At 42.3% G+C, this 24,615-nt stretch overlaps 1 protein-coding gene across 4 annotated transcripts in view; it reads right to left on the reverse strand.

The window, feature by feature from the left end:
• The window catches only part of prdm10 (PR domain containing 10), a 236,734-nt gene that overhangs the window by 166,442 nt on the left and 45,677 nt on the right, over positions 1–24,615 (reverse strand). For 3 of the 4 annotated variants that reach the window (XM_043676953.1, XM_043676951.1, XM_043676954.1), the window contains exons 2-4: positions 20,544–20,703; positions 14,504–14,668; positions 12,583–12,642 (exon numbers count right to left, since the gene is read on the reverse strand). In XM_043676953.1, the coding sequence (XP_043532888.1) occupies positions 12,583–12,642; positions 14,504–14,668; positions 20,544–20,624 (306 nt within the window). In that variant the 5' untranslated portion in view covers positions 20,625–20,703. The remainder of the gene's footprint in view (positions 1–12,582; positions 12,643–14,503; positions 14,669–20,543; positions 20,704–24,615) is intronic. The other variant, XM_043676952.1, reaches the window with a different exon arrangement.

Raw genomic sequence — 24,615 nt, forward strand, 5'->3', positions numbered from 1 at the left:
CCTGGATGAGGGTGTAGAAGGATGGGTTAGTAGATTTGCGAATGATACTAAGGTCGATGGACTTGTGAATTGTGCCAAAGGATGTTGCAGATAACAGAGGGACATAGATAAGCTGCAGAGTTGGACTGAGAGGTGGCAAATGGAGTTTAATGTGGAAATGTGGGAGGTGATTCACTTTGGAAGGAGCAACAGGAATAAAGAGTACTGGGTTAATGGCAAGATTCTTGGCAGTGTAGATGAACAGAGAGCTCTCAGTATCCATGTACATAGGTCCCTGAAAGTTGCCACCCAGGTTGATAGGGTTGTGACAAAGGCATACGGTGTATTCGCTTTTACTGGTAGAGGGTTTGAGTTTCAGAGCCACGAGGCCATGTTGCAGCTGTACAAAACTCTGGTGAGGCCACACTTGGGAGTATTACGTACAGTTCTGGTCTCCGTATTTTAAGAAGGCTCAGTGGTTAGCACTGCTGCCTCACAGCACCAGGGTCCCAGGTTTAATTCCAGCCTCAGGTGACTGTCTGTGTGGAGTTTGCACATTCTCCCAGTGTCTGCGTGGATTTCCTCCAGGTGCTCCGGTTTCCTCCCACACTCCAAAGATGTGCAGGTTAGGTGAATTGGCCATGCTAAATTGCCCATAGTATTAGGTGCATTAGTCAGAAGGAAATGGGTCTGGATGGGTTATTCTTTGGAGGGTCGGTGTGGACTGGTTGGGCCGAAAGGCCTGTTTTCACACTGTAGGGAATCTAATCTAATCTTTTAGGTGCTGGAAGCTGTGGAAAGGGTTCAGAGGAGATTTACTAGGATGTTGCATGGTATGGAGGGAAGGTCTTATGAGGAAAGGCTGAGGGACATGAGACAGTTTTCATCAGAGAGAAGAAGGTGACTTAATTGAGACATATAAGGTAATCAGAGGGTTAGATAGGGTGGACAGTGACAGCCTTTTTCCTTGGATGGTGATGGATAGCACAAGTGGGCATTGCTTTAAATTGAGGGGTGACAGTCACAGGACAGATGTCAGAGGTAGTTTCTTTACTCAGAGAGTAGTAGGGAAATGGAACGCCCTGCCTGCAACAGTAGTAGACTCGCTAACTTTACAGGCATTTAAATGGTCATTGAATAGGCAAATGGACGAGAATGGAATAGTGTAGGACCGATGGGCTTCAGGTTGGTTCAACATCGAGGGCCGATGTAATGTTCGATGTTGTTGCAAGTTTGATGAAGGAAGATGGAGGCATTTAGTGGTGGGTAAAAACAGACTGAAGTAAATGATAGTAGCATATAGAATCATAGAACACCTACAGATTGGAAACATTTGGCCCATCAAGTCCACACAGACACGGTGAAGAGTATGTTACCAAACCCACCCCCCTACCCTGTAATACTATATTTCCCATGGCTTTTCCACCTCGCCTGTACATCCCTGGATACTATGGGTAATTTAGCATGGCTAATCCACCTAACCTTTGAAATGTGGGAGGAAACCAGAGCACCGAAGGCAACCCACACGGGGAGATACAGGGAGAATACGCACAGACAGTTGCCAGATGTCTCTGTTGCTGTGAGGCAGCAGTGCTAACCATTTAGCCACCATGCCACCCATAACAGAGGAAGCTCGATTATCCAAAGGACACAGGCGAGGAGTATTTCATTTGGTTAATCAAATTCCGGATAATCAAATGCCAGATTATGTAGTGTACTTGATTGCTCGTTAATAGCAAATCAAGAGGCACAACCCAAAGCCATTGAATTGGAAACAAGCCAGGATAATATCTGCAACATGACAATAGTCAAATAGTTTGGAACTTAAATGAACAGTATGATTTAATACACAGGCTTAAGACCCTCAGGGGGAAAAAAAATCCCCTCATCTTAGTTTTAAACAAGTTAGTCCTTATTTTTACGTCTCCCTGAGTGCTAGTTCCTCTCGGAAAGGGAACTCCTCTAAGCATGCACCCTGACAGCTCCCTGTAGTATTGTGTGTGCTCCAAAACTGGTTCTACCACTCAGAGGAAGAATCATCTCGGCTGGTATTCAAAATTCAACATTGGTCAAAGAACACGATGAAGGTAAAAGTAATATAACATAACAAGATGAAGCAGAGGTGAGTCCAGCACCAAGTATAGAACTCGAGACCAAGAGGAGGTGTCGAGTGTAGTTCTGCATCAGAGAGTTCTTGAACTTGGTTAATGTTTCCATTAATGACCAAGAATCTGACATCAATTATAATATGATTAACAGAAGACATGAAAGCTAGTGTTAGTGGTAAAAATTATTAAAATAAGGATTTTAAGATATGATCTCTTTAAGCATTTGAAAGATTAACTGTAAAGTGCTGCACAATAAACTAAGAAACAGACAGTGTGACAGCAACATGATAATCCTCTATCAATGATCCAGAAACTCAGATTAACGCTCAAAAGACAGGCACTGAAATCTCATTCAATTATTAAACATGAAATAAAATGCGATACTCTGTAATGATGATCATGAAACTACCAAATGATGGAAAAAAATCATTTAGTTCACCAATGTTCTTCACGGATGGAAAACTGCCACCCAAAGATCTGGCCTACATTTGCTTTTCTCTTCACAGCTAGCAAGCTGTGAAGCTAACACCATGATTACTAGCTCAGCAAACATCAGGGGAGGCGAAGGCCTAGTGGTATTATCAAAGCACTATTAATCCAGAGACCCAGGCAACGTTCCAGGGACCCAGGATGGAATCCCACCACTGCAATGGTGAAATTTGGATAAAAATCTGAAATTAAGAGTTTAATGATGACCATGTCGATTCATTGTCGAATGTCAGAAAAACCCATCTGAATCACTAAAGTCATTTAAGGACTGAAATGGTCATCCTTATCTGGTGTGTCCTACATGTGACTCCAAACCCACAGCTATGTGGTTGACTCTGACCGGTCCTCTGGGCAGTTAGGGAAGGGCAATATCAATGCTTTCACCTCGTGAAGAATTTTATAAAAAGCCACTCAGCAGTATCAAACCATGAGAGAAAGGTTGAACAATAATAAAACTGGATGAACCACCTAGCATAGATGAGTCCAGTCAATCCTGCAAAGTCTTCCTCATTAACATCTGGGAACTTCAGTCAAATTAACAGAGCTGTTGCACTGATATGTCAAGCAACAGTATGAAACAGCCAATAGCCCAGACTCCCTCATTACAATCTTGGGATTTGTCTTGTTCTGCCAACAGAACACTATTACCACAGGTGGCAGCACTTTGGCATACAGTCTCAATGGTACAGTCACAATGGTATAACAAGGATTACCCTGGAAGTCCTCAAGATTAATTCCGGACTGTAAGAGATCTCATGCTAGACACGATGTGGAAGTTCCAGTGTTGGACTGAGGTGAACAAAGTTAAAAATCACCCAACACCGACAGGTTGTTATAGTCCGACAGGTTTATTTGGAAGCACAAGCTTTCAGAGCACTGCTCCTTCATCAGGTTTGCTATAAATTTTGTGTCTTATGATCCTGCACCACTAGTTACCTGATGAAGGAGCAGCAGTCTGAAAACTAGTACTTCCAAATAAACCTGTTGGACTTTAACCTGGTGTTGTGTGATTTTTAACTTCATGTCAGACAGACCTCCTAGCACTGACTTAGCTGCCAGAAATCACAACTGTAAACCAGCCCTGTTGAAGCTGCAAAGTCCTCCATACTAACATCCTGATGTTTGCAACAAAATTGGAAGATTGCCCCAAAAACAGTCAAGCAACAGATATAAGGTATTATTCCATGAGTTTGACCAAATCCCAGAGGACAACGATTACCACATCTCAGAGTTGACAATTTTGGGCGACACGGTGGCTCATTGGTTAGCACTGCTGCCTCACAGCAGCAGGGACCGAGGTTCGATTCCCGCCTCAGGCAATTGCCTGTGTGGAGTTTGCACATTCTCCCCACGTCTGTGTTGGTTTCCTCCACGTGCTCCGGTTTCCTCCCACAATCCAAAGATGTGCGGGTCAGGTGAATTGGCCATGCTAAATTGCCCGTAGTGTTAGGCGCATTAGTCAGGGTAAATATAGGCTAGGGGAATGGGTCTGGGTGGGTTACTTTTCGGAGGGTTGGTGTGGACTTTATTGCGCTGAAGGGCCTGTCTCCATACTGTAGAGAATCTAATGTAATTCAGTGATATACAGTCAGAACAGTGTTACTCTGGGACTCACAGCATTGACGGTGAAGCCTCAAGCCATTAATTCAAACAGGGCAAGAAACCTCTTGCTGACTACCACCTTCCTCAGCGGATGCATTAGTACTCCTCAATGTTGAACATGACTTGGAGAAAACACTGAGCGTGACAAGGGCACGGAATGCACCCTGGATGTGGGCCTTCAATGCCCATTACCAAGAGTGACTCTTTAGCCCCACTACTAACCAAGTCCCTGGTCAAGTCCTAAAAGTCAAGATGACTAGACTGGATCAGCAGCAGGTGGTGAGGGAACCAATTCAAAAAGTGAGGGAAACAGCAAGCAGGAAGCTACAGCTCAATTAGCTTAACATCAGTCACAGTGAAAATCTTTGAAGCTATTAGTAAAAAGGAGTGTACAATAAAGGTTTACCAGGGTTCTGCCTGGTTTAGAGAGTATGCACTATAAGGAGAGGCAAGAAAAACTAGGGTTGTTTTCTCTGGAGGCAGGTTGAGGGGAAACTTAATGGAAGTTTATAAAATTATGAAATGCAGTTAGGGTTGCCGGTCAGAATTTTTTTTTCCCCAGAGTTGAAATGTCTAATACTAGGAGGCATGCATTTAAAAGTGAAACGGGGAAGTTCAAAGGAGATGGAAGGGGCAAGTTTTTTTTTTTTACATAGAGTGTGGTAGGTAGGGCATGCTGCCAGGGTGGTGGTGGAGGCAGATACGAGGAACATTTAGATAAGCACCTGAATATGCAAGGAATGGAGGGGTATGGACCTTGGGCAGGCAGAAGGGATTAATTGAATTTGGTGACACGTTTGGCATAACATCTTGGGCCAAAGGGCTCGTTCCTGTGCTGTACTGTTCTAAGTTATAGGAGGACACTGAGATAAATTCAAGGTATTCAGGCAAATCACGTTTGATCAATCGTTGGCACTTTTTTGGGAGGCAACACCATGACGTGAATAAAGAGGTGGATGTACTGTACTTAGATTTCCAGATGAAGTGCATTGAAGGTTAATATGGAAAATAAATACTCATGGTTTGGGGGTAGCATACTAAAACTCAAAAGGTTCTGAGGAAGGATCCCTTGACCCGAAACATTAATTCTGATTTCTCTCTTCAGATGCTGCCAGCTGCTGAACTTTTCCAGCAATTTCTGTTTCTGTTTCTGATTTACAACATCCACAGTTCTTTTGGTTTTTATTGATAAAAGATTGGCTGGCTAACAGAAAGCAGAGTAGGCCTAAATGCTTAAATGATAGAATGAAGGATTTGGTACAGGGATCAGTGCTTGGATCCCAACTATTTACAATTGATATAAATTACTTGGATCAAGTGACAGAAAGTATAATGACCAAGCTTGCTGATGACATACAAGTAAGTTGTGAAGAGGATATAAGGAAGCTATAAAAGTATATTGATAAGTTAAGTGAGTGGTCATAGAACTAATAAATAGAATGCACTTAGGGAAAATGAAAAATTGTCCATTTTATCAGGAAGAATAGAAACAACATATATTCTAAAAGGTGAGAGATTTCAGAGTTCTAAGATGCAAAGAGATCTGAATGCCTTTGTACATGAATTCTTAAATGTAAGCATGTGGGTACAGAAAAAATTAGGCAAGTGTAGTGATTGGAAGCAGATGGATCTTGTTGACTATAAAGTTAACCCAGACCAATCAGGAAACTTTGGCCAAACAATATAGTCATTGCTTGCTCTGGGCTTTGCTTGTCACTGGTTCATTGGCCACATGGGTGTCTTTCTTGGTGGTGAAATATTAATAAAGTTATTTTCAGTTGGTTTTTTCATGTGTCTTGCACCTACACACAAACAAAAAAAGTATAAGCACGAGATTAGAATCTCCGCAGTTTAAGGCACTGACCCAGAGTGGGCTAAAAAATAGTATAAACAGAGGATTTGGAAACTCCTCAGTTCTAGGGACTGACTCCAAGCTGGCTGGCTGGCCACAGCCAGTGTTCAAGGTTTGCGTAAATATTTGTAGCTCAGGTGGGGCAACACAACGATCATAGGTCAAGCCAAACAGAGGACAGCCAGAGAATTTCTAGAAGCATAGCACTCATCCACGGACTCTATCGACAAGCACACAGACCTAGACCCAATATACTGGCCATGACAACAAAGAACTGGCACCAGCAACTGGAAGTAGCAGGAACGGAACCAAATACATTCCAGACGACGTAGTACAGGAGGCTCCAAAGCACTGGAGATGTCATCTAGACAGGGGACAAATGTCTGCAACTCAACTTCCCAGCTCGACGAACATACACACACCCATGACAGTTAGTGTACTGTGCACATGTAAATAATGGGTGACATGGTGATGGGATATTGGCCTCTGTCCAGTTATTTCAGTGGCGACGGTGCCTGAAAAACACTCGCTCCCAACAGTCGTCTTGGATTTAGGATAAGTACTTTTGGCATCATGCCTTTAACTGGGAAGTTTGGCTTGTTTGATCTTGCCATCCAAGACTGGGCCCAGTATGTGGAAAAAAAATGCAATATTTTTTTCTGGGCGGATGGCACTGGGGCAAATAAAAAGCAACAGATAATCCTTCTGACTGCTTGCGGACCCGCAGCATTTTTGGTTATAATGGGCATAACTTTCCCAGAGCCTCCAGACACTAAAACCTTCCAGGAGTTGATGGAGTTGGTCAAGGAATATTATGACCCCCAAACCTCCTCTAATCCTGAGATGCTATTGGTTTTATTTGGCTGATAGAGAACACGGGATTTTTGACAAAGTTAAGACGACTGGCAGGGACATGTGATTTTGGGTTAACCGTGAATGAGATGCTGAAAGACCATTTGGTATGTGCGATTAATGGTGTAACCATGCGGATGTACGTACTAAATGAAGCCCAACTGGACTTCAAACAGACACTATAACCGACTTTGTCATTAGAAAATGCAAGAAGTGGAGCATGGGAACTACACAGTATCCTCACCAGTCCAACTAAATTTGGGCACTCATGGAACCTCACGCAGGGTTTATCCTAGGCAGAGGGATCCTACGACAGCCCATAGCAGAACCCCACAATAAAGCTGAGCCTCAGCCAAGTTGCTAAAATGTTCTTCAGGATCTGGGCCAGCAAGCCGTTGCTGGTATGTGGACTCGAGACAGCAAAGGAGTCCGACAAGGCCTCACTCGAGTAAGAAAATGTATAGGCCGGTCCCCAGGAGTCTGCACGCCCTGGAAAGTCTCCTTACACGTGGGTTGAAATGATTATATTGTTTCCTGCCACCTAAATTGGAGCCAATTAAAATTAATGTTTGGTTAAATGGCCACCCAGTTCCCATAAGGTGCCATATTTGTGGTTGCAGAACCTGCATTTAACAAGATTTGCTCGAGTCTCCAATCCTTAAGTTTGTGCAAGATCTCAGCCAGACTGAGAACGTACACTGAGGAACCATTGCAAATTAAGGGTACAACTTCAGTTCCGATCTCCTATGAGAAGTAGTTAGTGCAGTTACCACTGCCCGGAGTGCCAACGAGGACAAGGATTGCCACCAGTAGCGGCTCCACATTCATGTCAACTGTGCACAAGTAGATAAAGGATGATAGCATTCTGAGAAGGGTCACCGGACCCGAAACATTAACTCCGATTTCTATTCACAGATGCTGCCAGCCGCGCTGAGCGTTTCCTGCAACTTCTGTTTTTGTTTGTAAATAAAGGGTAACTTGGTGATGGGATACCAGCCTTTGTGCAGTTATTTCAGGAAGCATGTTGAATATTATCATTATCTCAAGGGAATTGAATACAAAATTAGGGAGTGGCTCTTGTAACACAGTGGTAGCATCCCTAACTCTGAGCCAGTAGATTTAGGTTCAAATCCTACCTACTTGTGTAATTACATCTCTGAAAAAACTGATCTGAAAATATCTGCAAAAGTAGGGAGGTTATGCTCCGGTTACAGAAGACACTGGTCCAACCAAATCTGGTGTTCTGTACACACTCTTAGTCACCTTATTTAAGGCACTGGAAGCAGTTCAGAGAAAGCTTACTAGTTTAATGCAAGGCACGAGTGGAATGTCTAACAAGTATAGTTTGCAGCCTAGCCTCTTACCCCTTGGAGTTTAGGAAAGTAAAAGGTGACTTGATTGAATCATACAAAGGTCCTGAGCAGTAGACAAGGAGAAGATTATTGTTCTTTGGGAGAATCCAGAGCTAGGGGTCAATGTTAAAAAATAAGTGGTCACCCATTTAAAGAACAGAAAAGGCAAGTTTTTTCTCAGAGGGTTTTGAATATTTGGAACTTGTTGCCTGCAAAGGAGGTGGAAGTAGAATCCTTGAATATTTTAAAAGCAGAGGTAGATAGATTCTTATTAAGATTCTTATTAAGCACGGAAGTGAAAGGTTAACAGGAGTAGGTAAAAAAAGTGGATATATGATCACAGTCAGATCAATCACATTGAATGATGGAGCAGACTCAAGGGCCAGTATGGCCTACTCTTGTTACTTTTTCATATCTTCAAGTGTTTGAGGAAAGAAAGGAGTGATCTTATCCTCAACAATCTACTACTCACAGCTACATCAGTCCATGGTAACATCAGTATGAATGACTACCACACAGTCCCTGTGGAGATAAGTCCTGCCTTCACACTGAGCATATCTTTCACTATCATTGTGTAACACGACCATCGTACTAAATAGTGCAGACTTCAAACAGACCCTATGACTGAAAACTGAAATAGTGTGGGCCATCAACAGCAGCAGAATTGTATTGAACTACAATCTGTAATCTTGATAACATGGCATTTTCCCATCCTACCATATATTCATTCTGAAAGCCTGGTCCAATGTCCTGCAGCTCCAGTCAGAAGTGGGTGCAGGGTAGACTCGATAACTACAAGATTGGCCAAAGAGGAAGAAAAGACAAGAGACCTAACTTTCCACTTTTTCTCACTCTGCCAAAAGTCTATTTTCCCTATTTGTTTGTAAGGAGGAGCTCATTAAGGGATTAGATTTTAGTTAGTTGAGTGACACGGTAATAGTTTATATGTATTTACCTGCAACTCTGGTCTAATTACCTAAAACAAATAATAATTCTTGTTAAACACAGAAACCTGATATATGTGTTTTCTATCAACCTTGGTCTGAAAGTCAAATGAATTAGGGGCTGAGCATGCCTTTAAAAAAAAACTTTAACATTTGGTCCAATTCCAGGAATACCAAGACTCAATTTATGACACAATACATGACATTGGTAACAATATCGATTGTGTGGCGACAAGATCAGATCAGGGACTGGGAATTCTTCAGCGAGTAACTCACCACCTGAATCCCAAAAGCCTGTTCACAATCCACAAGAAACAAGTCAGGAGTGCAGTGGAGTACTCTTCACATGCCTCAAGTAGTGAAATTCCGACACCACTAAAGAAGCACAATGCATCCCCATGATTTCACGCCTTCCACCAACTTCAACGTTCACTCCCTGTCACTGACATACAATGGCAACCATATCCACTATTGACGAGATGCACTACTGTAATTCATCGAGGTTCGTTTGACAACAGCTTTCAAATCCACAATCTTTACCAACTGGATGAACAAGGGCAGAAGTTACATGAAACCTCCAGCACCTGCATGTTCCTCTCCAGGCCATATACCATCTTAAATTAGAGTTTCCAAACTATATCATTGTTCCTTCACTGCCTAACACCCAAAGGACTGCAATCATTGAAGAATGCAGTTCACAACCAGCTTCGCCAAGTCAGTGGGCAGTAAATTCTGAATCAGCCGGCAATGTAAACATCCCATGAATGGATGGTTTTGAATCCCATGATTTTGACAGCAAAAGAGTGGCAAAATAGTTCCAAGTCAGGATGACAGGCAACTTGAAAGGAATTTGCAGGTAATGCTACAGTCATGCAGCTATTTTTGCCCTTGTCTTTCTACAGTTAAAGTCAAAAAATGGAAGGTGCTGTTGAGGCAACCATGGCGAATGGTTGACAATCCTGTCAATGTACATACGGTGCTTTAAAAAAAAAGCCTTGATGAACAGTGAAAGAATCCCTACAGTGTGGAAGCAGGCTATTCAGTCTATCTAGTCCACACTCACCCTCTGAAGAGCATCCTACCCAGACCCACCCACTAAGCCATCCCTACAACCCTGGATTTTCCAGGGCTAACCTACCTGGCCGGCATATTCCTGGACACTATGGGCATTTTATATTGGCCAATCCGCCTAGCTTGCCCATCTTTGGATGGTAGGAGGAAACTGGAGCACCCAGAAGAAACTCATGCAGACACGGGGAGAATGTGCAGACTCCATATATACAGCCCATTGGAATCACATCCGGTCCATGGTGTTGTGAGGCAGCAGTTCTAGCCACCTTGCTGCTCCACATTTGTCGGGAATGAATGGTGGTAAATAGGGTGTGAACCAAGTAGCCTGTTTTATTCTAGGGCTTCCTGAGTGTCATTGGAGCTGTACTCGTCCAGGCAAGTAGAGACTATTCCATCTCACTGACTTGTGCCTTGTAGATGGTGGACAGGTTTGGGGAACCAGTAGGGTAAGGTACTTGCTGGATTCCAATGTACTGACCTGCTCTTGCAGCCACAGACTCTATATGGCTAGTACAATGTCTGGTCAAAGGAAACCTCAAGATCTAGATAGTTGACAATTTAGTTATGGTAACACTATTGAAAGTCAAGGGGCAATGTTAATGTGCCTCTTATTTGAAAAGATCATTGTCCGGGATTTGAGAGACACAAAAATATTACTTACCACTTTTCAGCCCAAGCCTGGATATTATCCAGGTCTTGCTGCATTTCAACATGAACTGCTTCAGTATCTGAGGAGTCACAAATGGTGCGAAACATTGTGCAATCATTGGCAAACATCCCCATTTCTGACCTTACAATGGATGGAAGGTTATTGAGAAAACAATTGATGGTTGATCCTTGGATACTGAAACAGGCCCAACCTGTACAACCTTTCTGCAAAAGTCAAGGCTTTCAACCCAGGAATCAGCAGAGTGAACCTTCTCTAAACTGCTTCCAATGCAACTATATCCTTCCTTTCTAAAGGAGACAAAACCTGTAAAATTCAAACAAAAAATGACTCTCACCAACTCCAATACAACTGTAGCTAGATTTCCTTACTCCTATACTCGACACCACCCCACAATAAAGAAAAACATTCCTGTTTCTTGCTGGACCTCTATATCATTTTTTTTGTCGACTGCAAGTAACTGTATACTGCACACCAGCAATATAACTAAAGATTTGTGCTTCAGAACTAGCCCTTAGCCTTGCTCTTCCAGCACAGCTGGAATCTTCCTAGCAATGTTCATTAGGTCTAGTGCTTCTACAAAAAGACCTGTTCAATTCAATGATCTCTTTCATCTGTTCTAATAAAAAGTTATCCAGCTTAAATGTTAAATTTATTTCCCTCGCTAAATGTGCTGTCAGACCTGCTGAGTATTTCCAGCAATTTCTGTTCTTATTTCAGATTTTCAGCGTGTGGAGTAATTTGTTTTTCACAAAGGCAAATTATCACATGGATAGATACATGGCAGGCAGGATGCAATGTAGTGAAATGATACATTTTGGTCCAACAAATGAGGAACGGCAATACAAACTCAATGGTATCACTCAGAGAGGGATAGAGGGAATGAGACAACTTGAGTTTTGAAGTCGACAGAGAAAAGACTGGGACACTTGGATTCAGTAATTGAAGAACAGTGTCTATTATGCTAAACCTTTCTGGTTTTTGTCTATGTTTCATCATTCTATTTTTGCCTGAATGACTGTTTTCTACCCGACACTTGCTTTATAATTCTATGCATATTACATTAACCTAAGACATGCAACAAAGTACAAGTAAAATACCAGAAAGGGACCTGAGGGGAAACATTTTCACCCAGAGGTTGGTGTGTATATGGAACAAGCTGCCAGAGTAAGTAGAAGCAGGAAAAATTACAACATTCAAAAACATTTGGATGGATACATGGATTGGAAAGGTTTAGAGGAATATGGACTAAGCATAGGTAACGGGACTAGTTCAGCATAGGAAACACGGTTAGCATGGACGAGTTTGGGCCAAAGGGCTGTTTCCATGTTGCATATCTCTAACTCAACAAGATAGGATGGGGAACCAAAAAACAACGTTTAATTGGTGTCATTGTTTTCTCTAGATTTTTGTTTCTTTTTTCCTGAAGTAATTGACAGGAACTCAACACCATCCTTTCTTCTTAAAACATTCCTAGGAAACTAACTCAAGCCTTAAATATACAGGACACCAGGAACCCAGCAACAGCTTGTCCTGAGGTACACTCTGTGCCTGCTCATATGCAGCATGCAATGAATGTTTAATCACAAAAAGCATGTATCACACTTCAGTTAACCTCACAACGGAAATGTTGCGTGGATCAGACTTGATTCTTTTGACTTCTTACCTGCTGGGTCGTTGCGTCCTGTTGGATGTACGCAACCTGGGACTGATCTGTGAAAACAGTCTTGTAAAACAGAAACATTAAACAGTTGAGTTCCTGATTTCAATCAAAGATACCAATCAACAGGTGTTTCAAAACCCCTTAGTCCTTAAAAAGCTTCACTCATTCATTCCTCAGCAGAAAAGTAGTTTGAAAGATTACAGTAATATAAACGGACACAACAGCAGGAATATGTAAAACATCCCAAAGCAGTGAACAGAAATATTATCACACAAACTTTGGCTCTAAGCTACATCAAAAGACTGGATAATCTGTTGTTATGGACCAGGTCAGACCCCTTCAAACATTTCAACAAAGTAGTCCGGACCCTAACTTTGCTAGTTGTTTTAAAGCAGGTATATGTGGATATTCCAGGAGGGATGCAGCTGGTCAAACTACGTAGTTTTAAACAAAACAGAGTTTATTTACAAGATTACCGAATGAAACGCAAACAAATGAGAACAGAATACTGAATAACAAACTATCCGCAAATCCAACAACTTAATGAAGCTGTTCCAAATACTTGCTACAATCCCCATAAACACTCCTTGGCACAAAAATCAAACACAGAGTCTTACAGGAGAAATGTCAGAGAGAGAGTACCAGCGTGGACCTGCTTCTTTGGGTCCACCAGTGTTTTCAACTGCCTGACTGCTTTCAGTGAAGAGCCAGACCAAATCAAACTAGAGTCAAGTAGAGCTGGGAGAACTGGTCACTCCCCTTTCAGTGTACAAGTACTTTTTAAAATTTAAAAACCTTTTGCCTGAGGCAGTATCTGTTAGCTATAATCAAATTGGCCCTAAAACCCATCCAAGCCCAGACTTTCCAGAGTCTGTGTCTTTTCTGACCTCACTGAAAAAAAAAGCCAAGGACACCATAACCTTGTTAAAGGAATAGCATCGTCACACTGTAGACCACAAATTAGATTAGATTAGATTACATTACATTACAGTGTGGAAACAGGCCCTTTGGCCCAACAAGTCCACACCGACCCTCCGAAGCGTAACCTACCTTTGCCCCTACATTTACCCCTTACCTAACACTACGGGCAATTTAGCATGGCCAATTCACCTTACCTGCACATCTTTGGACTGTGGGAGGAAACCGGAGCACCCGGAGGAAACCCACGCAGACACAGGGAGAACGTGCAAACTCCACACAGTCAGTCACCCGAGGCGGGAATTGAACCCAGGTCTCTGGCATTGTGAGGCAGCAGTGCTAACCACTGTGCCACCGTGCCGCCCCAAATGTGATGCCAAACTTTCCAGATTCACCAGTAGCTTCAACAACTTTCACACTGTACTCAGATGACGGATATCATACACTGAGAAAACTATGAGATTGCAACTTCACCTGCACCAATGGCTTGGATCCCCTCATATCCCAAGCTAAGAAGCACACTAATAAACCCATGAAGAGATTCAATTCAACTATCTCATCAACATAGAGCTAACACAGGCTGGTGTGTGAACATGAAAGAACCCCACTCATTTGTGTAGAGGTAGCCTCTTGCCCATAATCCAATCAATTTCCCCATTGCAGACAAATAGCTCCAGATTGCTTGAACTTGCCTTAACTTTCAAAGACCCTCCAGAAGTGTATATGGAATGAGCTTGTATGAAATGAACTGCCAGAGGAGGCAGGCAGGTACAATTACAACATTTAAAAGACATCTGGATGGGAAAGGTTGCGAGGGATATGGGTCAAGTGCTAACAAATGAGCTAGGTTAATTTAGGATATCTGGTCAGCATGGGACGAGTTGAACCAAAGGGTCTATTTCTGTGATGTACATCTCTATGACTAAAAAGAATACTTTATTTGCTCAATTCCATACAACCCCATTGCCTTTAATGGCTGTGTATCCTCACTGCAATGACTGCGTACCTGTGCTCCATCAGACTGATGAATGTACACCAGTGTATGTTCTGTCCCATCCACAGACGTGTATGATGTGCCATCCGCTGTGTAAACCACCTGCTGTGGCGGTCGGTCCTGTTCATCTGTGTAAACAATCTGAGCAACCGCATTGCTCTCCGGAACAAAATGTACCTGAAGGAGGAACATATCTGGTTAAGAACATGTGGGGTTGCAGAAGAACAAACCAAGAAGCCTCATGTTGTCACACATCTAAATTAATCTACTCCAAGAGCTCAAACCCACATCAATTCTTAATTGACTGCCTATGCTCAACAAACTGTTTGCAACAACAAGATAACAAGAGGAAATAAAAAACAAAAAAAACTGCAGATGCCATAAATCAGAAACAAACACAGGAATTGCTGGAAGAGCACAGCAGGTCTGACAGTGTCTGTGGAAAGAAATCAGAGTTAACTTTATGTGTCGAATGACCCTTCCTCAGAACTGATGGTAGATAGGAAAACATAAGTTTATATGCAGAAGGGACTATGGAGTAAACTATAGGTGGGGATAAGCCCAAGGAGAGAGAACAACAGTTGAACACACAAAAGAGTGGATAATAATCCAGCTAGGAGGGTGAATAGCCATTAAATGGGGACTGTTAGTGGCTAACAATGGGCGATATGTACTGTAATAGCAGACTGTGTGTTCACAAGACCTGATGTGTGGGGGGTTGGGATCAGGACATGGGAGAGCACAACCCCTAAAATTATTGAATTTTATATAGAGTGCAGAAGGCTGCAGGGTCCCCAAGCAGAAAATGAGGTGCTGTTCTTCCATCTTGCACTGGAAGAACTGGAGCACTGCAGCAAGCCTGAGACAGAGATGTTAGCCAGGGAACAGGGAGGGGTGTTAAAGTGGCAGGCAACTGGAACCTTGGGGTCTTTTTTTCAGACAGATTGTAGGTGTTCTGCAAAGCAGTTATCCAGTCCACGCTTTCTTTCCTCAAAGTAGTGAAGACCACATTGTGAGCAGCAAATGCAGTAGACTAGATTGTGTGAAGTGCAGGTAAAAAGCTGCTTCACCTGGGCGGTGTGTTTGGCTCCTTGGATACTGATGAGGGAGAAGGTAAATGGACAGCTGTTACACTTCTGCAGTTGCAGTGGAAGGTGCGTTGAGGCTGTGGAGAGGTAGTGTTGGGAATGAAGGAGGAGTGGAGCTGGGTGTTCCAGAGGGAACTGTCCTTCCGGAAGGCTGACAAGGGAGGGGAGAAGACTATGTGCTTGGTGGTAGCTGGAGGTGGCGGAAATGATGGCTAATGATCCTCCAAATGTGAATGCTGATGGGTTGGTGGGTGAGAACAAAGGGGACTCTATCACTGTTGTGGCAGGGAAGAGATGGGTGACAGCCAAAGTGCTGCTAGGTCAGACCCGGCTGAGGGCCCTATTAACAATGGTGCTGAGGAATCCTCCATTGAGGAAAAAGTGAACATTTCAGAGGTTCCTTTGTCAAAGCTGGCATCATTAGAGCAGATGCAGTGGAGACGGAGGAACTGGGAGAATGGAACAGAGTCTTTACAGGAAGCAGAACCAAATTCTTAAGTGGAAGGGTGAGCAGCCAGAGGTCATTGTGCATATTGGTAGAAAGAGGGATGAGATCCTGTGGACCGAGTACAGGGAGTTAGGAAAGAGGCTGAAAAGCAGGAGCGTAAGGGTAGCAATCCCCAGGTTACTACCAGTGCCACATGCTGGTGAGGCAAGGAATAGAAAGATAACAGATGAATATGTGGCTAAGGAGCTGGCGCAGGGGTTAGGGTTTCAGGTTCTTGGATCATTGGAACCTCTTCTAGCGCAGGGGTGACCTGTACAAAAGGGACAGGTTGCAGCTAAACTGGAGGGGAACCAATATCCTTGCAGGGAGGTTTGCTACTGCTACTCGGGAGGGTTTAAACAACAGTGGCAGGAGGCTGGGGACCAGAACAGCAGGTCTGCAAGTGGAGGATTGAGGGGCAGGTACATGTTAGGACCAGTAATTTAAAAAGAAAGTACAAGCAGAGACAGGTAAATGAACACAATGGTAATTGGGGGCTGAAGGAGTATTATGGATAAGGCAGATCAGCTTAGGTCCCTGGATCAGTACATTGTGGCAATTAGAGAGATATGGTTGAGAGAGGGCCAGGACTGGCTGCTCAACATTCCAGAGTTTTGTTGTTGTAGAAGAGATAGAGAGGAACATAAAAGATGTGGAGGAGTTGCATTACTAATCAGGGAGAATGTTACATCTGCTGTCAGAGCGGACATACTGGAGAGCTAATCCACTGAGGCAATATGGGTAGAGCTCAAAAATAAGATAGGTGAAATCATTCTGACAGGATTATACTACAGGCCTCCCAACAAATTTGAAGGCAGATTATGGAAAGGTGCAATAAAAACAGAGTTGTCAATCTGGGTGACTTTAACTTCCCCAATATTGACTGAGACTCCTTTAGAGCAAGAGGCTTAGATGGGGAAAAATTCGTTAAATAAATCCAAGAGGATTTCTTGAAAGAGTATGTGGATAGATCAACTAGAGAAAGGGACATACTGGACCTTGCATTTGCTAATGAACTTGGCCAGGTGACTGACCTTTCAGTGGGACAGCATATCGGGAACAGTGATCACAACTCCTTAAATTTTAAAATAGCTATGAACAAGGATAAGTTAGGAACTTGCGGGAAGGTATAAATTGGGGGAGGGCATATTATGTCAGTATTGGGCAGGAGCTAGGAGCATTAATTGAGAGGAGCTGTTATAAACAAGTCCACATTTGACATGTGGGAGTTGTTTAAAGACCTGCTAATGACATTTAAGGACCGCATTTTCTAGTAAGGAGGAAGGACAAGGAGAGCAAGGTAGGGGACCCTTGGATAATGCGGGAGGTTATGAACTTAATCAGAAGGAGAGAAAAAAAAATGTAAGGTTTAGAAAGCTAAAATTGGGACAGGGCACATAAAGAATAGAAAGAAAGCCCAAAGAACTCAACTGAAATATTCCAAAATTGAGAAAGAGATTTTGAGCTTAGTGTTGGCTTTGCAATATTTTAACCTTTATATTGCCAGTAATGTGTCTGAGACAATTGTACATACATCATAGCCCCTTGAAGTTTTTGTAAATATTTAAAGATAAGAATACTAGACTGTTTAGATAGAGCTTATTACTGTAGCCTATTTGAAAATTATGCACTTGGCAGGACAAGAGAACATAACTGCCAACAGAAGAAAACAGACTGAAGTAAACAGTAGGAGTGAGTGGTTGCATGCTTAGAAACAATGTAATGTATATGTATGAAATAATGTTAGACAAAAAGTTTTTAAAAGTGAAGCCATCTTGGTATGCTGATCATCGATTCTTAGACTGCCTACACTGTGAAACCAAGCCATTCAGCCCGAGTCCACGCTGACCCTCTGACGAGCACCCCATCTAGACTCAACATCCCAATCCTCTCCCTGTATCCCTGCATTGCCCATTGCTAATTCATCTAGCCTCCACATCCATAGACACCACTGGCAATTAAGCATGGACAATCCACCTAACCTGCACAATTTTCGACTGTGGGATGAAATCAGCTCACACAGATGAAACTCATGCAGACATGGAGACAATCAGCCACAGCTGGAATCGGACCTGGGTCCCTAATGCTGTGAAGCAGCAGTGCGAACCATTAAGCCACAGTGCTACTGATCCATCCTTAAGGAGGGAGATGTGAAGATACTGTGGCTTCAAGAGATTTATTTTGTCTTATTTTTTAAATGAAGAAAGGCTGAGACAGAGATAGTAAGTAGGCTGTTCCAAAGTCAATATAGTAAACACCTTGCGAGGCTTTGGATTTTTTTTAAAAGTTGAAATAATAGAGGCAGCCTGAATGGGTGGGGTCAAGCTACCCCAGAGCCAGAATTTTTATTTTCAGTCTTTCAGTTGCAGCTGCTGGAGTGCTGAATCTGGATGTGGAAGCTGAACGTCCTCTCTGTTACAGATAAAACCTAGGGCTTCTCTTCCTGTGCAATTCTAGCAGTAATCTGTTTTACTGAAGTTGTCTTGCTAAGGATTTGTTTATGGGATGATACTATACCGGAACAGTTACTATTAGTAGTTAAATAATGTATTCTTCTGTTAAGTTTTCCAATAGAGTTAAGGTATTCCAATTCTTTCTTTTGTTGTATTTAACAATAATGTATAATAAAGTATGTTTTGCTTCAAGACTGGTTGTTTCATCGATCAAATTACATCTGGAATGCAGCACCTGGCACTTGTGATTAAAATAAGAAATGTCAGGGTCTAGGTTATCTTCATATATTTTGAGGGAGTTTGGTCCATAATATCAGGAAGATTTGTTCAGCATAATTTCCCTTTGTAAATCCATGTTGATTCTGTCTAATCCTGGCACCGTTTTTACAAGTGTTCAACTATTAAATCTTTTATAATGACTCCAGCATTTTCCCCACTATTGATGTCAGGCTGACTAGTCTTATAATTTCCAGTTTTCTCTCTGTGTCCCTTTTTAAGTTGAGGGGTTACATTAGCTACCCCCCCTCCCCCCCACCCACACATAAATCCATAAGAACATTTCCAGAGTCTATAGAACCTTGGAAGATGACGACTGTTTCCACTATTTCCAGGGGCACTTTTTTAAGTATCTGGGGATTTACCTGCTTTCTATCCCCAACATCACTTCCCTACTAACACTGATTTCCTTCCATCTTCCCTCTCACTATATCCCACATTCCACAACATTTCTGAAAAGATATTAGTGTCCTTGTTTGTGAAGACAGAACTAAAGTTTGGATGTAGCTTTGCTTGCTGAGCTGGAAGGTTCGTTTTCAGACTTTTCATCACCATACTAGGTAACATCATCAGTGAGCCTCTGGATGAAGCACTGGTGGCATGGCCCGTTTTCTATTTATGTGTTTAGGTTTCCTTGGGTTAGTGGTGTCACTTCCTGCGGTAATATCATTTCATGTGATGATAACATTTCCTGTTCTTTTTCTCAGGGGGTGGTAGATGGGGTCTAACTCGATGTATTTGTTGATAAGAGTTCTGGTTGGAATGCCATGCTTCAAGAAATTCTCGTGCGTGTCTCTGTTTGGCTTGTCCTAGGATGGATGTGTTGTCCCAGTCGAAGTGGTGTCCTTCTTCATCCGTATGTAAGGATACTAGTGAGAGAGGGTCATGTCTTTTTGTGGCTCGTTGATGTTCATGCAACCTGGTGACTAGTTTTCTGCCTGTTTGTCCAATGTAGTGTTTGTTGCAGTACTTACTTGCAAGGTATTTTGTAAATGGTATTGGTTTTGCTTGTTGTCTGTATAGGGTATTTCAAGTTCATTGGCTGCTGTTTTAGTGTGTTGGTGAGTTTGTGGGCTACTATGATACTGAGGGGTCTGAGTAGTCTGGCAGTCATTTCTGAGATGTCTTTGATGTAGGTGAGAGTGGCTACGATTTCTGGACATGTTTTGTTTGCTTATTGGGGTTTATTGCTGAGAAATCGGCAGACTGTGCTCATTGGGTACCCATTCTTTTTGGATACGCTGTAGACATGATTTTCCTCTGCTCTGTGTAGTTCTGCGGTGCTGCATTGAACCTACAGAAACTTCCCTTTCTTCACTCCATTGCTCACACCTTTCCTGTATCTCAGTTCTCCGCATCTCCAGCTCCCACTCAATAACCAAACTAGAATGCACTTTGGGTGAATACAAACTACAGAGCAGAAAAAACTGCCGAACTGAAATAACTGCACAGAGGCTGGTGTTCCATCACCAAGTCACCCTTTATTTGCCAATGCACAGTACACTGGCTGTGACCAGCCAGCTCAGAGTCAGTCCCCAAGTGAGGTGATTCGAATCTCCTAGCTACATTGGGCGACCAAGGATTTACTGATTGTGTTTGTTAACCTAGGCCAATCAAAAACCTTGTAGTTAACAAGGTCCATCTGGTTCCAATCACTGCACTAACCTTTAAATCAATCAGAGATCAAGCACCAGGTACATAAAGTGATTACCATCTCACTGAGAAAATAACAAACAGGCTCCACTCACCTGGCCAGCTGTCTGATCCTGTTCAGATGTTGTACCCCAGACAGGAGGACCCTCAGCCTTGGACTCCATACCAGAAGCCATGAGGAAGATTCACAGAGCCAGAGCTTCAGCACACAATTTCACATATCTCCATCAGGCATATTGAGACAGCTTAATACTGCTGAGAAAAGCAACATAGGGAGAGTAAATAGCAGCATAGCTAAAATGATTCAAGACACTTAATATGAAAACACCTGGGAGCAAAGGCCAAGCAGAGTTGGGTAGGCAGTCCACAAAGTGGACTAAGAGTTCAGACATGCCCAATATTTCAATATATTTCTTCAGATGGAGCAGGTTTGACATTGTCAATCACATGGAAAGAATATTCCATTGCTTCTGCATAGTAAAAGCAGCACTGGAATGCATGAGTTTAATTCTGCAGTCTCAAATATTCACTGGCCATTGTATTCATCACTCACTCACACCCCCTCCTCACAGTCACATTCACTTCCCTCCACAAACTCACACACACTCACACCCTCTCCTCACACTTACACCTCCTCCGCACACTCACATCCCCCTCCTCACGCTCACACTCACTCTCCTCTTCACGCTCACACTCACTCCCCCCTCACGTTCTCACACGCTCACAGCCCCTCCTCACGCTCACACCCCCTCCTCACGGCTCACACACACATACACACACTCTCTCTCTCTCTCTCCAGGGATAGAGTGAATCCTTAAAAGTATGAGGGCAGCAGGTGTATACTTAAGCTGGAAATCAGGAGGTGAAACGGGGGACATGAGATAGCTTTGGCAAATTGCGTTAAGGAGAATCCAAGGGATTCTACAAACCCATAATGGACAAAAAAAAGTAACCACGGAGAACAGGGTCCCTTAAAGGTCAGCAAGGCCACCTACGTCTGGATCATCACGAGGGGTGAGATACTCAACATGTATTTTGCATCAGTGTTTACTGTAGAGAAGGAAATGGAAGATAGAGAACTTGTGGTAATAAATGGCGAAATCTTGAAATGTATTCATACAATAGAGGTGGTGGTGCCAGATGTCTTAAAATGCATAAAGGTCGATAAATCACCAGAACATGATCAGGTGTACCCTAGAATTTCATGGGAAGCTAGGGAAGAATTGCTGGCCCCCTTATTGAGGTATTTGTATTATCAATAGCCCGAGGTAAAGTGCCAGAAGACTGGAGGTCATTGTGGTTCCATTATTTAAGAAAGGTGGTAAAGAAAACCCAAGAAACTACAGACCGGCAAGCCTGACATCGGTGGTGGGCAATGTGTTGGGGTTGATTCTGAGAGACAGGATTTACATTTATTTGTAAAGGCAAGGACTAGTTAGGGAAAGTCAACATGGCTTTGCGCATGGGAAATCTCTCGCTGCAATCAATAAATAAGAGTTAACCTCGAGCATGGTTAAAACAGTAAAAAAGTTAATGACCTTGATTAAAAGACAATGGATGGATGTGTGATCCAGACCTAGGCTAACTTAATACCTAATATGGTAATACAATTCAGCAGTTTTCAGATAGCTGCAATTTTAATTCATGACTTGTACAGAGGTTTGGCCATGAGCAGCCACTTTGTGCATTGACCATGAGAGACACCTTGAAACACATGCTGCTCCTCAACAGAAAGGAGACAGAGAAGGGTGTCCAGAACTGCTCTAGTAAACCAGGCCATCAAGAATCAAGAATTGCAGTGCCATAGAAGTGAAACAGGTAAGCCAGTTTTCACAGGACATGTTCTGCTAAGTACCTGTGTTGGAGAAACTTATTACTATTCAACAGCAAAAGTCATCATAACTGCTAAATTCTGATTTCAAGTTTCAACATCTTCACTTCAGAAAGGGAATCTTCAAACAATGCAAGCCTACAATAGAAGAGACTGATTTTATTTTCAACTTCATATGTACCTTTTATCCTTAGGGTTATATATTAGCTAAAAGTGTATTTACAATCATTTCTTACTCAAATAACTTTCAGCAAGAAACATCATGCTGTGCTGCTAGTTATTTTCTATGTTTAAACACTTGAACATGGAAATGGACACAAATGGCTTGTACAAACTTGTTAGTTCAAGTACTATTCTGAGGACATGCTGGTGTACTTGTGAAAGTTTAAAACAATCTGGTTACTGGGTCAAAATCTTGGAACTGCCTCCCTAAGGACATTTTGGGGTTACCTACAGCACATGGACTTATGGGGCTCATGAAGGCAGCTCACTACCACTTTCTCAAAGCCAAACAGGGACAGGCAATAAATACTTTCCCAGCCAGCAACACTCATATTCCATAAGTGAGCAAAAAAGACATCTCTTTCAACAAAGGTTTAGTCGAAATTCTGTGCGCTGGCTCAAGGTTTTAAAGATCATTATAACTGAAAGTCTCTACTAAAAGCAAATTGGATTTCTGGGATGGCTCAGCTAACGATAGAGAGTGGGAGTTCTTAGATCCCCACTGCATTGCCTTGTATCTGAGTCAAATGGATGTAGGACAGAAACAGAGTTAAAAAGTTTGGTTTACAGTGCAAGTAACAGTTTATTGTATTTTTAATATCTACCATAAACTAGCTTTTATTGGAGTTATTGTAGTTCATGTTTTCTTTCACTTATGTTAAGAAAACTTCTTTTGGTTTAAGCCATAATTATGGTTTAATTCTTTTAGTTAAAGATGTAGGGTTTTAAATTTCTACAAAGAAAAGAAAATCAGTCAGCACCAAGATCACAATAATTGGTACCCTCATGAGATCACAGACTAACAAAGACAGATCACTGTGATATTGGCTAAGGTTTAAGCTAACAGTTCATGTACAGTATATTTTATTAATTTAAGTCCAACAGAGTCATAAACATCAACAGCACAGAAAAAGGGCCTTCAACACATGATATGATGTCTGAGCCTGTTAATAAGACAGGCTATTCTAATCTATAACTATTCTAATCTCATTTTCCAGCACTTGACCACACTGCCTTGCGTGCCTTCACATTGCAAGTGCACACCTCAATGTTTCTTAAATATTATACCAGCTATATTAACAATGAGTTCCAGATTCTCACCACACTCTGGCTAAAAGCATTTTTCTTCACATCTCCTATAAACCTGGTGCCCTTACCTTAAATCTATGTCCTCTGGTCATTGTTCCCTTCATTAAGGGAGGAGGTTTCAGCCTGTCTAACCTATCTATGCCTCTCAATTTTATACATCTCAATCATGTTGCATCTCAATCTCAATTTCCTTTGGTCTAAGGAAAACAACCCCAATCTTATCCAATCTCCCTTTATAACAGTATTCAAACCCTCACTAATCTTTCATTATTTTTCTTCTTCTTATTTATCAATTTTAGTTTGGAACTATGAAGTTGGACCGGTGAGCGCAAGATGATTTTGGATTGTGGGTAACAGCTTGTTTTAAAAAGAAAAATGCCAAACAAGCCATTGTTTATTCATGAGGCCAGGCCTGGGAGTTAGTTGCAAGTTGTTTCCTGACCAAAAGGGTCTGCAGATGCATTTTCACTGGGGAAGAGCATTATTTTGAATAGGTAGCCAAAGTTAGCTATTAATGAGGTCAGTACCTGGGAATTGGTTGCAGCAAGTCTGGGAGACATCTTATACTCAAGCAGTTGAACAGTAACCGGGACTTTGAAGAGGAGTCGGAATTGGGCTTTGGACTGTGTTTTCTGTTATAAATGGCACCTGGTTGTTTGTACTACAGTATGAATATTTGAAAGCCCCTGCCTAACCTCCCATGAGCAGCTCCTGGAAGCTCAGAGAAAAGATACAAGGTTAATGGTTTGACTGCCTTTATTTGAGTGAACTGTAATGGTGAACCTGATCAATATCCTCAGAAAATCTATGCCTTATCTACATCTGTGGAACAATGCATTCTGAAAACCATTTAGATAATTTCGCTGGTTGAATTATTATCTTTTATTTATCCTTTAATTGTGTTTGTTTGCCTGTCTTGTGTGTGAATGGAACTGAAAACAAAGGGTGTTGGATTGAAAACATAGCTAAAAATGTGTTGCTGGAAAAGCGCAGCAGGTCAGGCAGCATCCAAGGAACAGGAGAAT

The sequence above is a fragment of the Chiloscyllium plagiosum genome, chromosome 35 (assembly GCF_004010195.1).
Source record: "Chiloscyllium plagiosum isolate BGI_BamShark_2017 chromosome 35, ASM401019v2, whole genome shotgun sequence".
NCBI lineage: Eukaryota > Metazoa > Chordata > Chondrichthyes > Orectolobiformes > Hemiscylliidae > Chiloscyllium > Chiloscyllium plagiosum.